The sequence below is a fragment of the Amblyomma americanum genome, chromosome 6, assembly GCF_052857255.1.
Source record: "Amblyomma americanum isolate KBUSLIRL-KWMA chromosome 6, ASM5285725v1, whole genome shotgun sequence".
Taxonomy (NCBI): Eukaryota; Metazoa; Arthropoda; class Arachnida; order Ixodida; family Ixodidae; genus Amblyomma; species Amblyomma americanum.
The window spans coordinates 56,344,203-56,358,717 of NC_135502.1; the positions used below are offsets into that span (position 1 = coordinate 56,344,203).

Genomic DNA, 14,515 nt, shown 5'->3' on the forward strand with positions numbered 1-14,515 from the left:
AGTCACATGTCAAGGTAAGGGTCAAGGTCGGGTACCCAATGGTCATAGTCATATGATCATGTGGTCATACTGCCATAGCTTGGACCATACCACCACGCAGTTAAGTTCGGTTTGACCTTGTGAGGTGTTGAAGGTCATTGTCTCATCCACATCGAAATCGTAAGTTGTAACCCGAGGAGTAGAGCCACACGTTTCATCTTCCGTGCATCATACGGCTATAAAACTTGTTTCTCTTTTTTGGCTGAGATAAAAGTTTGAGCGAAAGCCATACCACATGGCACTTCATCATTAACCAATAAGTCGGTCAGTCTGTAGCAGAGCTTATTATCATCAGCATCGTCAGCATCAGCCTGACTACGCCCACTGCAGGAAAAAGGCCTCCCCCATGTCTCTCCTATTAACCCTGTCCTTTGCTAGCTGTGGCCACCCTATCCCCGTAGACTTGTTAATCACATCCGCCTACCTAACATTCTGCCTCCCCCTGCTACGCTAGCCTTCTCTTGATATCCAGTCCGTTACTCTTAAGACTATCTGCTGTCTTGCCTTCGCATTACATCGCTTCCTTAATAAAAGTTTCCAGTTTGATCCATCCCTAAAAGTCGCTTAATCGTTTTAATGCGAGGGAACAATATGAAGGAGAAAGAAGAGCAAGGTTTTCGTGCTCGTGCTGTCAGGCGTCCTCGCGCCGAGACGTCGATCGGTCGCCGCATTCGGTGCAGTATTGCGGACGGCGTCTACAGCATTCCATGGATCACAGTTCAGAATTAGACGAGCCGAAGCAGCGTTACCGGCAGAACCCGGATGACTCATACCCGTCCTTCTACAATTCTGTGTCTTACTCCGTGGTAAGCAATTGCCAGGAAACATGGCGGTCGTACTCATATGCGCCGTCCACAGAGCCTACCCGAAATGGGAGCTAATACAGCGAGGCCTTTATAGCGCTCAGCTACTGAGCCGGAATTCCCGGGTTCGAACCCGGCCGCGGCGGCCGCGTTTCGGTGGAGGCGAAACGTAATTAAAAGGCGGCCGTGTGCTGCAGTGCGATGTCAGCGCACATTAAAATCCCGAGATCCCGGAGCCCTTCATTATGGCACCTCTTTCTTCCTTTCTTGTATCGTTTCCTCCTTTATCCCTTCCGTTACGCCAGTGTACAGGTGTCCACCGACATGCGAGACAGATGCTGCGCCATTTCCTTTCCTCAAAAGCCAATTTTCAGTTTAGCTCCTAAGGAGCAGGAGGTTAGTATGGTAAAGTTAGAGCTGGAATGATTCATAAGGAATAAAATTGGCCCGTTATTAGTGCATACTTGCCGTTGGCCATTGGCGCTGTCCACACGGCCGCAGTGTTTTTGTTGTAGCTCGAATATAATTTCTGTCAACTCAGTGAAGTCATGTTTCTTGCCCTCAGCTTAAAACGCAAAATAATGATTCCGCCCAAGTTCGGGTTTAATAGCATCCTCGGTCACCCTATGTCATCTGCACCGTGGCACCTTGGTGCTCTTGTTCATCCTGGATCAACCTCAGCAGCTCGCACCTTCCATCCACGATGGAAACGCACTCTGCCGGGGAGGTTTTTCGCAGCTCCCTGCCGCATTCAGAAAATCGGCAGTGCACCGGAGAGCGATCCGGCAGGCATCGTGTAAGCAGCAGACGGTGGAGATGCCAAGAACTCCAGCATGATAAAGGTGCAAAAAAGCGCATGGTATCCTCACCACTGCTTGCTGTCGATTTTCATAAAGCTCGCATGGCAGTGGAATTTAAAAATTGAAAAACGACGGGCTTGTATGGAGGGATTTAAATGCATGGCCAGAGAGCGCAACTCCCAGCGATGAAAAGTATTGAGAAAAACGACTCGCTCACATCTGCACTTGTATGGTGCGCGTGTTGGATGTCCTGTCGTGCTTAATTGCCTGCTTCCTCTTGGTTTTTGCCTTTGTGACGCGCATCACAGCGTAACGAATTGACAGTATACTTGCAGCGACGCGATGTTTGTCCACATGTACGTGTCTCCGTATACTCGCAGACTCCGGAAGCCCTTTCCGAGAGCCTGTCTGAGGTTGTCGGCAACCCTACTGCGACGGCGGCCGAGGGCTCGGGCGCCAACCAAAAGCTGGCGCTGGTGGCCGTCGGGGTGCTGCTCTTCACCGTCTTCGTAATCCTGCTAATGCGCTACGGATATCCCAAGTCCAGCACTGACTCTCTTCCCCCACGCAACATCTGCAATCTGGAACCATGCCTGGACTACTCGGAGATCCTGCGCTCCTCTATCTCCGACACCGTGAACCCGTGCAACAACTTCTACGCTTACGTCTGCCACGGGGTCCAGCAGCGCGGCAAGGGTGCCAGCATCCTTTCGCTGACGAGGCAGCGGCTCATTGACGCCGTACTCGGCGAGTGGCTGCGCAACGGTAGCACGCCTTCGGAACCACGAATGCCTAACAAGTCCGTGTGGGCTGGTAGGCTGCTGCAAATGTGCGTCGACCAGCACGAGGCGGGAGTCGCACGTATCTCTGAGCTGCAACGATTCATGTTTGAAAAGAACCTCACCTGGCCCGATGCTGGCGCGAGCGCAGCGAGCCGGGACACCCTGGGCACACTGGTTGAGATGTCTCTGCGATGGCACGTGGACGTTTGGTTTTCGCTCAGGGTTCGGCACGTGAACTCGTCGACGCGAAGGCCCACGTTCCAGCTCGGCCGGAGCGAGAGCTACCTCGAGTGGGAAGGCAAGCGTCGGTTGCTGCTCAAGGACAACGCCTACAGCCAGGTCCTGGTGTCGTACCTCAGTGCTTTCGGCGTCAACGAGACGAAGAGCATCGCGGAGAGCCTCCACATCCTTGAGGAAGAGATCGCCGGCGTATTGGCTGCGTCCGCCAAAATTAGCCGTTCGCCAAGGTTTGTCGTCCTGCCGATAAAAGACATGACGCCCAACACGTCCAGTGCCTACGCATTCGATTGGACGGCGGCTCTAGCCAAGGCGCTCGGTGCCGCGGAGAGCGAGTTCGCCAACGACGCTGCGGTGGTCGAGAGCATGAGCCTTCTGCAAGGTCTCAACAAGCTCTTGCAGATAGACGCCGACAGGGAGAACGTATACGCGCTGGCCGTCGGCTGGGGCGTGGCAAGGGATCTTGGGAGCTTCTTCCATGCCGACCTCAGCCGGGCGTATGGCATTGCAGGCAAGAACGCCGTCGAACGTTGCCTGAACCGAATCGATGAGGTCAGTATATAGTGTGTGCTAGCGCATTTGTGGCAGATGCTTGGTTTGATATGCAATTCGGGTTCGGCTAATTAGGCGCGTTTCCTTTTAACGCGATTGCGTCAAATGCCCTATTCCCTAGAAAATCCGGCGTCAGCGTTGTGAGCGGAAAATCACAGGCATGGGTCTTGTAGCTATAGGTAGTCCCCAAAGAGCAACCTAGGAGGCAGGTGGGCCAGCTACATAACATGACCTTGCGGCGTCGTCACAACCTGCCCACCGTGTCAGGTGGCAGATAAATTAATGATTGGTCGCTCGGGAAGAGCAACCCGGGCCGCACAATGCCCACCGCTGTGAGCACCTGCCCTCGTAAGGCAGTGGCGAATCGCTTAACCGCTGCACCCCTGTGCCAGGAGGGGTATGAGGACTCCCAGAGATCTATGAATGTAATGTAGAGAATGATCTTCTGCATGTGTGGGAATTAACCCATTACGCTATCGCGTCGTACCCTTAAGTTATTCATTAGTTTAGCTACGTGCGAGTTATAAGCATGGAACCTTCGTGGTCTTTCCCTTCATAAAGTAATACCATCTAAGCCGCCCACAGCGGGAACCCAATGGCAGAGTATAGACGAATCGAAGAAAATTCGATGCGGAAGTAAATTTTTGTCAAGAGGAAAATTGCGCATTGTCGGCTACAAGGTGAAATTACGCAGCTTGGTGGAAGTACTATTCACAGTTAAAATATAATTCGTCCTGCTGCAACACCGAAATTCTGCAAACGGTATAGGCAACTTTCGAATCTAAGAGTAATTACTTCCTTGTGCGTGTGCCCATTCTTTCAATTATTCCTCTAAACTGCAAAGTTAATCCGATGATAAGTTTACTCGGACGGCCAGCAAATGTCATGCAGGTAATCCCGCCAACGTGAGCACAGACATGTTTGCAATGCGACATGACGAATGAAAATAAAAGCGTTATATGTCTTCTAAAATTTACATAAGCAAATTGCTGCAAGTAAAGCAACAGTATTCCACTGTGCTATTGAACCGATCGAACTTATAGACTATGTTTTCACGGGCGGTGCTCCATCGGTGATCCGCCACGGTCAGAGTGGCAAGGAGCGCCAGCCCTCGTTACATCGCTTTTACTCCTTCGCTTAGTCCGATTGTTGTTATCCTTTCAGTTTGGCATTTTGCTCTGTCTGCCAGATCGCTTACTGCATGCGGCTGATCACCCGTCTGGATCGCAGTTGACCAAGCCGGCGCTGACGCTGCCGCTGTTCCGGAGGACACTGACGGACGAGCTGCTGCTGCGGGTGCGCCGGATTTTCCACGCGGTGCAGGACGTCGCCATCGAGGGCCTGGATTCGAACCTCTGGATGGACAGCGGCACCAAGCGCAGGGCGCTCTTCAGCGCCCGTAGGATAGCCCTCGTGACGAGGCTGCCGCGTGAATCGGACTTGCGCCACGAAGGCGGCCGCGGCGTGCCTCACCTGGACGACGACAGCCAGAGCTTCTTCCAGGCATGGAGAACCGCCGCGGAGCATATGCAGGAGGTGAGAGTTATCGAGTGAGAATTTTGGTTCACTGTTGGTTCACTTTTGGTTCACTGTTGTACGAAGTTCAAACTGTACACCAAGGCCACCGAACGAAGACGGATGACTTCTTACGTTTCAAAGTTGAACCTTATGAAGCGCGCCGTAGTGCAGTATTATATGTTTATTTCGACCCTAGATACCGTGCACTGAAGTATTTGTAGCTGTTTAGGCACTTTGCCTACATCAAAATGCGGCTGCCGCGGCGGGGATCGAACCTAACACCTTCCACTGGGCCACGCACGCGGGCTTATAAGAAACACTAAGTTGCGTGTACAGGCGCAGTACGCGTCCATAAGCCTGCATATGTAATTTTTTTTCTTCATTCGTCCACGCTAGCTTTCGCGCAGTTTGAGACATAAGAGCTGCCGGCCGATCTTTTAAGGCTCTTCATCCGAAGATTGGAGCATCCATCTCCTCGAGAGCTTTTCTACGGCCTGAAGTAGTGGGCTGCCGTAACTAAATTTCCGAAGTTTTTGTGTAATTAGCTTTGGCAGGCACAGAAAGACATACATACTATAGGTCCTCTAAAGAAAACGCAGCCAAGTAATGGACGATTCGAGACGGAAAGAAAACGTAACAAGGATGATCACACAGAGCCTAGTTACGTCGTCTTTCCGTCTGCATATTTGTCGGTTCGGCCCCATTGTCTTCCGCAGATCGTTTCCGCCAACTCGGCTAGCGTACCTGCAGCCTCACCAGCATGGATTTCCCCTTGACGACTCTTTATCCGCTTTCAGCCTAGTGAGAAGTCATTGCAGTAATACTCAGCGGTGCTACAACGTGAATCCTTTCTGTACTTTTAATGTGTGCGTGTGATAACTTACCAGCGTCGTCAATTTGCCTGATAAGGTAGACGACCACTACGTGCAGCACGCTAGCTTTTACACATGTATCCTTAGGGTGCAGTCATCGGCAGTCTACACTATATGTAGTCGTTATGCATCGCAGTAGAAAAAAAAAAGAAGCAAACATTCTGCGTCTCCTGCGTAGTGGTATTTGTGCAGAGCACAGGTTGAAAGCAAGAGACAGCGCTGCAGTTGAGTATAGTGCGATGACACTGTATACGACGACACGTACCACACCAGCTATCCCAAATATCGGTTCTACAAAGGTTATATACACTACCGCATCGCAACAGCGGAGTGTCTTGCACTCTATGACTCGCCCTGTGACGTACGTCCATTGGCGATGGCGCAGCATTTGCTGGAACCGCGCGGAGGCAGCCCCGTCGAGCTGGCCTTTCTAGGAACGCGGCCCTCGTTCGATCCCGAGAGCAACCACGTCGTGCTCCATCCGGCGTCGCTTGGGTCGCCGCTGTTCACGGCCACTTTGCCAGTGGCTGTCAGGTTCGCCGGCCTCGGGCAGCTCCTGGCCCGAGAACTCATGCGGGGGTTCCATGAGGCGCTCAGCCGAGACATTGCGGATGCTCGCGACTCTTCAGACCAGTGGCGCCCGGAGACCTTCCAGTGAGTATACGGATGGCTTACGCGCCAAAAGGAGCTCACAGCGGCTCGGATAGACACACGTGTCTCCTCGCTACTTCTGTAGTCTTTTTTTTTACCTACTATTAATCCTAGGGAATGAACATCCACCTGGTTGACAGACCACGCTACTGCACCTCATTTTGTTACACAAACATCAAAAGAAATTTCACTGTAGCTTTAATCTGGGCTCCATCGATTTCCTCCGCTTTTAATGTTACCTAAACGAAAAGCTAATCCCAAGAGTAGCGTGAGAATTTTCATGTTGCGACTTTTCAAGCAGAGTCGAGCATATGAGAGTTGATGGGGCAAACGGCAACCTTTCGCGCACGCTGCCTCACTGATGCAGCGAGTACAAGGAGCGGATGGCGTGCTTCTTGCGGTCCTATGAGAACTACGGGCCGCGTCCGAATCAAGCAACCGCGGCGGACTTGGAGAGAGAACGCTTCAGCGACTTCGCCTCGGTTCCCGTGCTGTTCGACGCGTTCCGGCGCTACCAACGCAGCGGCGGCGGCGCGGCCTCGTCGCTGGACGAGCGGCTGCCGGGGCTGGGAGCCATGGACGCCAGCAGACTCTTCTTCCTCGCCTACTGCCTGACGCTGTGCGCAGCGGACGACGATGAGCAGGACGAACACGGGAGGAACTGGGAATCCGCGACGGGCACGCACCTCGAGGGTCTCATTCACCCGGAGCAGCGCTGCAACGTGCCCTTCATGCACATGCAGCAATTCGCCAACGCCTTCAGCTGCTCCCAAGACGACGACATGAACCCGCACAAGAAGTGCTCATTTTGGTGAACGCTGCTTCGTATGCACGCGCTCAGTGGCAGACTCCTCGCCGTGTGAAACAGTTAATTACGCGTTTATTGCCTCTTTATTATGTGTGACTTGTTTATTCGGTGTTTTTTATTTATTGATTTTAGTCAGTATTTTGGCACGTGCTTAAGTCATGAACCTTTCTCTTCTGCATGCTGCTCCTGTAATCGATTTTGTGATATTTCTGGTGATTCTTATAACAGGCCCTTCTGAGATATTCCTCTACTTACGCTTAACTATAGCCGGTTTCTTTTACACCATTACGCACATCATGAAGTGTCTATTGCGTAGGATATTCCTTATTACGATATAGTGCTTGGGAAGCGGGAGTAGTGAGGAGGAGGTGACGGGGTTAAAGACTTTGTTTGTACGCTCTTCAAATGCACACTTGGCTTGAGATCATGCTGCAATATGTCGATCAGCTATCGTTCAGCGTTTCGCTATCTGAGTTATAGTCAAACCCTGGCGTTTCGACCACGTAAAGCGAATATAGAGTGGTAGTGCTGCAGATTGCTCTATTTTTTGTGTTAATATCCCGCGTATTTGTAGACTGCTGCACGAATATAATCCTTCTCTTTGCAAAAACCTCCTTGCTGTGTCTGTTAATTACAGCAAATTTCCGCAAACCGCATCTAACGTGCCCGGACGGTTTCTTAGTGCAGTGAAAAAAAAAGAAAGGACGGTTGCCACTGTGTAACACGAAATTCACCAACAGCTGTTAAGGTATTTATATTTTGCGATATGTTGCGATAGTTTTCCCCGCATATCCGCTTTTGCACTGCTTTCCAGTCCGCTGCTCTAGGCGCCACAAATGACCGTTCACCTCTGGCGTTTTCTAAGCAGCCACTCAGCCGCCCTCCGTGATCTTGCCATGGCAGCCACCTTCCGGTTCTCCCATGGGTTGTCCATTCCTCCGCTCTAGCCGTGGCAGGTGGCGTACTTTTCGCTCTTCTAACACCTGTCACGGTCGTCAGATGGCGTGTTGCGCCGACTACGCCTAAAGTCACTGGAACGGGAAAAGTACCGCAACCAGCCGCCATATTTGGTCCAGCGCCGCTTGCTGTGCACGCTTAAAGCCTGGACTCCATGTACGCGAAAACTCACGCGAACGCGAAGGCGACGGCGGCAAGCGACGAGCGACACCGTCGCGCGAAGCAAAATGCATGTGTCGCTTGCCGTGTCGCTCGGATCTGCACCCACAGAAAATTTCGCTCGTCGCCCGGAAGTCCCCCACGCGACTGGCCAACCAGAGCCCCCCAAAGCCGTTTCCGGTTTGTATACGGTTTCTCACGGGTACATCTCACGAAACCCGCCCGTCGTCTTGGTCATCGCCACCGTCGATAAAATATTTGGTTTTGTAGCTGAGAGGAAGACCCGCATGATTTAAATAATTAAAACAATCTACTTGTTGGGTGCGGAGGGCTAACAGCATTTGGAGCGGGCTACGCGAGCGGGCGTACTGCGGGCGTGTTGAGCCGCGGGTACCGGCGCTCGATCCACCGTGCCGCTGCGCTCCAACTGTGCAGAAACACTCGCGGCGCGCATTCTCACTGGTAAATTATAGTTTGCTCACTTACAATCAAACTGCGGTGACAGTTTATGGGAGTGTTTTTACTAAGCCGGAGTGCACAGGCACCGAACGAAAGCACACCTCCCCCGTGAACCCGTGATGTGACTTCGTCTCCGCAAGCACGCCGTTGGCTATCTCCACTGCCGCTACACCGCTGCCGTAGAGGAAATATTTCTTTGGCCCTGACTGTGAGGCACACTCACACAATGTTAAGAGAGAGAACAGGTTACGGGCGTGTTTCTAAGCTTGAGTGCGCAAAGCACGGAGTCCGCTGCGCACGTCGCGGGTTCGCGTCGCCTGCCGCCTTCGCTTGCATGGAGGTTGCCCACAAGCGACGGAGCGAACGCCAGCCGTCGCCGCCGCCGTCGCCTTCGCGTTCGCGTGAGTTTTCGCGTACATGGAGTCCAGGCTTATCTCGGCCCATAAGAGCAAGTGCTACGTAATGCTCCGGATTATCTGTGTGCCGGCGGCCGCGAGAAAGAAGCGAGCGGACCATTTATGGCGGGGAAAGACCGCGTCACCGCGGAGAACGAATCGGGAACGCGCGCGCGCTGGCCGGCCGGCGCGGCGGCGAGAGAAAACGAATGCGGCACTTTTCCCGTTCCAGTGACTTTAAATACGCCGACGACGACGCGGAATCCACGAAAGTGCGCCTAAGAACTGCCCATCAGTGCTTGAACTTCCTTAGCTGATTTTCAGCACATTCTGTTGCAAGAGTTAAGTTTGGTGGTCTAGCAAATTTGTTTCTTTCACGCGACTACGTTGTCGTATGCCGTAGCTATATTTTTGCCTCTGAACGAAAACATCTTCGATGGAAGTCCGCCTAGTTAGTTTCTTGAAACAATAGTTGAGAGAAAACTGACGCCAACCAATATTTTTGCCCAACGTTTCGGGACAAACTCAGCGTCTTCCAGCATTTTTTGCATTATTCCCTCGACGAATGTCCGGAAGCCTCGGACGACGACAAAGTTTCGCACGTCGTCTTTCGAGACTTTCACTGTTTTCTAGGGTCCACGCGGCCGAAGTGACTGTTGAGGATTTTGTTAACACTTACAGCGGAGTTCAAGCTGTAACCAACCTCGCTGACGAGAACATTGTCGAGCGAATGGTTCGCACCCAAGAGGAAGGCAATTCTACGCAGCCGCTGATCATGATCAAGCTGGCATCAGCTAGCGTTCAATCTTTTGCGTTGTTGCGGCGAAGTGGAGTGCATCGGGCTCTCGCACCTGGACAGTTTCGTTAAGACAGAGAGACCAGCGTTTTTAAACCTTTATTGCCGAGAACAAGAAGCAACAAAAAATCGGTGCTTGTTTTGTTTTGTTCGTAACATTGAGTGTGACGTTGCCAGCACCAATTAACTTCGCGGTTCTTGAATTCCCCAATGTGTAATCCATCATTTGTAGCGATCGCAAGGGGAATATTAGGTCTATTTCTGTATAATGAATTATCGATATATAGGAATATTTTCAGATACCCTTCCAATAATATATATCCGGATTCGACGTTTATCCGCGTGCGGTGCAAGAACGCCTCCGCAGCAGGGATTTACTAGGATTTACTTTAGAGTACTCGTGCTCGGAAGCCGAACACCAAGCGCGAAATGCTTCTTGGAGAGGTTGAAACGAAAGGGCTGAGACGCGCCACCGAGATGTGCCACACGATAAGTGGGGCCACATGCCCACATCAACGGTCAGCTCCGATCGTGTTTAGCGAAACACATGATCATCATCATCATTATCAACCGGACTACGACCGCTGAAGGGCAAAGGCCTCTCCCATGTCTCTCCAATGAACTTTGTCCTGTGCCAGCTGCGGCCACCGTATCACCGCTAACTTCTTAATCCCATTCGCCCACCTTTCTGCCGCCTGCTGCTATGCTTGCATTCTGTTGAAATCCACTCCGTTACCCTTTAAGACCGGCGGTTGTCTTTCCTTCGCATTACATGCCCTGTCCAAGCCCTTTTCTTCCTCTTGATTTCAACTAGGATGTCATTAACTCGCGTATGTTGCCTCACCCACCCTGCCCGCTTCCGGTCTCTTCACGTTATACACGTCTGTCATGTTTTTCTTGCTGAGTTGTCCCTAAGCTGAACCCTTTTCGTTAGCCGGCACGTTTCTGCCCAAGAAGTGAGTACCACTAAGTTGCAGCTTACCCTACCGGTACGCCAAAAAAAAAAAAAAAAGGAAGTGAAAAGAAAAAAACTGTTTCCGCCCGGGATCGAACCGGGGACCTTGCGCGTGTGAGGCGCACGTGATAACCACTACACCACGGAAACCAGGCTGACAGGCTCATCGTGGTGCAAAGTTTTGTAGTTTCCTCACATCTTCTTTTGTTTCTATATTTTTTAAATTGTCATATTACTAGACACACATCATCGTCTACGTGCATGGACAATCCTTTTTCTCCAAGCACATGCCAGCCCAGCTGCCGTCAGTATCGTAAAAAGACGTTTCCGCGCTTTCACGGGCGACCATTATGCCCAGCGCTCCAAGTGCCGTTAGCAGTATTTCAGCTTCTCGTAGCTTCGCCAGACCTCTGCACAGCTCTGAAAACAAAAAAAAAATAAGAAGCTGACGATGCGACCGGAACGCCTGTATCCAAGCTACGTGTGCGGTGAAAACGGTCGGAGGCAGTAAACGTTGCACAGCTGCCCGCCGCCCGTCACGACGCAACGAACAAAAGCAACAGTGTAGTTACATAAGGCAACACTGCAAGGTCCTGAATAGTAAAGAAGTGGCGGTAAGTGTTTTTGAATACGGCTTGCAAATTTAATATGCTGCGATCTCGGACTAGAGTTGCTAGAGTATTACATAAATGGGACAGGTTGACCAGTTTCGGTTTTGTTTTCGTGCTTCACCGTGCAGCAGGGGTCGCTATCTGCTACTTTGCTTTGCGATAGTGGATAAGGAATGGTATTTTAACCCCGCGTACCAGGGTTAGTGCCTGTTTAAGCTCTGTTGAGGTTTTAGGGGAAACTATAAGGACTCTTTTATGATTTTAGGCATACATCTTGACGTTTAAGACCTTTCCGGGCTACTTCGCCGCTGCGTCGCGCAGGCCGTGTAAGCCTAACTATCTGTGTGTGTGTGCGTGTGTATGCTAGCGGCGAATGGGCGAACATAGGTGGATCAAATCTGTGTAGTTTGGTCTGTAATGAAATGAACAAATGGATGAAATCTGTGTAGTTTGACGGTGAGTACTGCTATCTGTGGACTCTTCGGTGCCGTGATGTTCACTCTTTATTTTCATATGTGGTGAATCTTCATCGTACAAACGCTGCAACTGGACCCCGTGGCAGATCGTTTGTCGAGGGAAAAAACAATCCACATTCAACCTCAGATATCTTCTGGCAGTGAACTCTACATTGGAGCAGCTTCGCAGTTTTCTGTAATTCAGCTTTTGAGTAGTTAATGCGGCTTGCATTACTGCGGCGTTGCATGACTACGAACCACGGCATCAATCGCGCGCAGCGATTGGTAGCTCGTGTGCATAGCTCGCGCCTGTACCACTGTTACTTTTATTAGATCAGAGGTGTGCTTGTGCAGACGTAACTGTAATATGGGCGCACGCCCACACCGATCGAAACGTTGGCTTTCTTTCGGAGACTGTAGCGAGAACCTCGAAAGATAACGGCTCGGCACCTACCTCTGGCGTTTGTAAACAACCGTTACGTCACGCCCAGTTCTGCCAGAAGCGACTTTAGTTACTAACTGAACATCTGCTTGGCGTGCTTCTATGAATGATCAGTGCATCTATAATTAGGCGCGAAATTCGTCGGCTTTTAAAGCGTTAAAAACATAGCAATTCGCTGTCCAAGGTTGTGTTCTGGGGAGCTTCCGCGTTTGGTGGAGAAGCCGCTTAGGCATTTTGAAGTGTAACAGTGCAATGTCGTGTGTTGTCTCGTAGAATTTTGTAGCTGTGCATTGAAGCTGTAAGTGGGAACGCTCGTTCGGCTAAATCTGTTTTGCCGCCAGCGATCTTTGAACCATTCCTGTTCGCGTATGCTGTTCAAATTACCGAAGCTATTTTGTAGCTCACTGCAGACTTAACCGTGGTAAATGTTTACTGCACGAACGAGTTTTTCGACGTTCGTTGTTCTAGTATGCATAAGTAAGTTTGTAATTGCGTGTTACGCGAATGGCGACGTGTAGAAAGGTGCTGCAATTATGTTTCAGTGTAGCGTGGAGAAATATGAATGCGACTTGTGCAGCGCGAAGTGCTGCACAAAGTTTCCCGGTGCCTTTGACGTAAAACGATGGCTAAACGCTCGGCCCAGGGTAGTGGCTCAACGAGTCAAGAATTGTGTGCAGCTTTTGTGTCAGCCTTAGGTTGCGTTTAAACGACTTCGAAATCCACTTGGTTATATCATTTCTTGTGTGTGCAGAGGTCACATGTAGCTTGGAAGACAGACATCGACAAGAAAATACACCATGCCGAAGAGAAGGGTGAGTGTACTGCACATGCATATTACAGGTCAACTTTATCTACTTTAAAAGTGCCAATGCCCGATGGCACCCACCAACAGCATGATAGTTTTGAAAATTTACTCTGCCTTGTACTCATCAGCAAAAACTAGCTTTCAACACACTCCGTGGGCAGTATGAAGTGTTGCTCGGGCAAACTCCATGCACTTAGTGGACCAAAGCTTTGCACTACATAAACAGAACCCTTCCTAAACTGTGCGTGTCACTTCATATCTGCTGTTTACCTGGTAAAAGTTTGGGGAAAGCTTCTATGTTTGTGAGATTTGCAAATTCTGTTCAATGTGTGCAGGTACAGTCGTGAGTAAAAAAAATCAGCTCAATGACTTCACCGGAGCAGTGAAAATGTCGCCGTGCTTTGTGAACATGCCTGGCACTTTTGTTATTGCCGTGTTTGTAACCGCAGTGCCGAGTGTTGCTATCTGCTGTTCCTGAGACACATCACTAGTGCTAATAATTTTTACTCACGACTGTACGAGCGGTGTTAAAGAATATGCTTAGCTCGCTCTTAAGAACAGAATTTGTTTGTACTTTTGCGTTCACTGTTACTTTTTCTGCATTTACTTCTGCATTATGAGCATCATTTTAGAGGACGACTGCTTAGAAAAAGGAATAAAAGTTATACTCTGTTTTTTTTTTAGTATTGCTTAAGCTGGTACTTATACGCTTGTGTGCAGTTCGGATGACATGTAGTGTATTTAATGACCATGAGTAGTTTGGCAAGGAAAGACTAAAAACTCAAACAAGAGCTGCATGGGTCTGGTTTCTCTAGCTGTGGACTTATCATCTAGGCTGTAAACAAGCCCCTTTGCAAGAACACTGGTGCTGTACGTCTGGTTCTGGTCTCATGCCTAATGTAACAAACAAAGTGTCTGCGTCATTGACAGGCGCTTCCCAACTTTCTCGTTTCGATTTGTAGCCAGTGATAATATTTTTATCTTGTTTGTATTGGTCGGGGTGTTCTTTAAGGCTTTTGGTTGCGCATTTCCTTGACATCCTCAATGTGTCATGTGACGTCCCCAATTGCGGTTTGAAATGACATTAAATTTTCTACCTTTGTTGCACACTAATTGTGTTTGTGTCTATCAAACGTTTCCAGCGCCAACTGAAGAGCACCAGCTCAGAGGGGTCCCGTTCGGACGAGAGTGAAGTGGAGCTGCCCCATGTAGTCACACGTGGCCAATCACGCAAGACCTCGGTCACCAGCACCACTGCACCTGCTGCTCCATCCTCTGCTGCCTCCAGCAATGGCTCTGCACCTGTGACGCCTGTTACGCCTCCTCAGACTCCATTCAAGGAGCCCTCTGAGGGTAAGGAAAACGCATATTTGTGCGTGCGCAATTATTTTGCTGTCACCTAAATGACTTGCGAGGCAT

The 14,515-nt window shown here is 50.4% G+C and overlaps 2 protein-coding genes and 1 non-coding gene across 9 annotated transcripts in view; 2 read left to right on the forward strand and 1 right to left on the reverse strand.

The window, feature by feature from the left end:
- The first annotated feature begins 746 nt into the window (after positions 1-746).
- LOC144095279 (neprilysin-1-like) lies at positions 747-7,069 on the forward strand. The gene is made up of 5 exons (XM_077629056.1): positions 747-845; positions 2,023-3,213; positions 4,444-4,749; positions 5,989-6,257; positions 6,622-7,069. The coding sequence occupies exons 1-5, from the start codon at positions 747-749 to the stop codon at positions 7,067-7,069; spliced, it is 2,313 nt and encodes a 770-aa protein (XP_077485182.1).
- A 3,791-nt stretch (positions 7,070-10,860) lies between these two features.
- Positions 10,861-10,933, reverse strand: TRNAV-CAC (transfer RNA valine (anticodon CAC)). Its single transcript has one exon. It is a non-coding gene; the product is annotated as a tRNA-Val (tRNA).
- A 206-nt stretch (positions 10,934-11,139) lies between these two features.
- The window catches only part of LOC144093509 (histone acetyltransferase KAT7-like), a 53,868-nt gene continuing 50,492 nt past the window's right edge, over positions 11,140-14,515 (forward strand). For 3 of the 7 annotated variants that reach the window (XM_077626966.1, XM_077626973.1, XM_077626972.1), the window contains exons 1-3: positions 11,495-11,850; positions 13,043-13,103; positions 14,239-14,449. In XM_077626966.1, coding sequence (XP_077483092.1) covers positions 13,089-13,103; positions 14,239-14,449 — 226 coding nt within the window. In that variant the 5' untranslated portion in view covers positions 11,495-11,850; positions 13,043-13,088. Of the gene's footprint in view, positions 11,398-11,494; positions 12,719-12,759; positions 13,104-14,238; positions 14,450-14,515 lie in introns of those variants that run through there. The other 4 variants (XM_077626971.1, XM_077626969.1, XM_077626967.1 and 1 more) reach the window with 4 other exon arrangements.

What these genes read in the sequence shown, in the direction of transcription:
- LOC144095279 (XM_077629056.1), top strand. Translation starts at nt 747, where the DNA reads ATGGATCACAGTTCAGAATTAGACGAGCCGAAGCAGCGTTACCGGCAG. An exon ending in ATTCTGTGTCTTACTCCGTG is followed by an intron (nt 846 to 2,022) that starts GTAAGCAATTGC and finishes GTATACTCGCAG; the next exon opens with ACTCCGGAAGCCCTTTCCGA. An exon ending in GCCTGAACCGAATCGATGAG is followed by an intron (nt 3,214 to 4,443) that starts GTCAGTATATAG and finishes TCTGGATCGCAG; the next exon opens with TTGACCAAGCCGGCGCTGAC.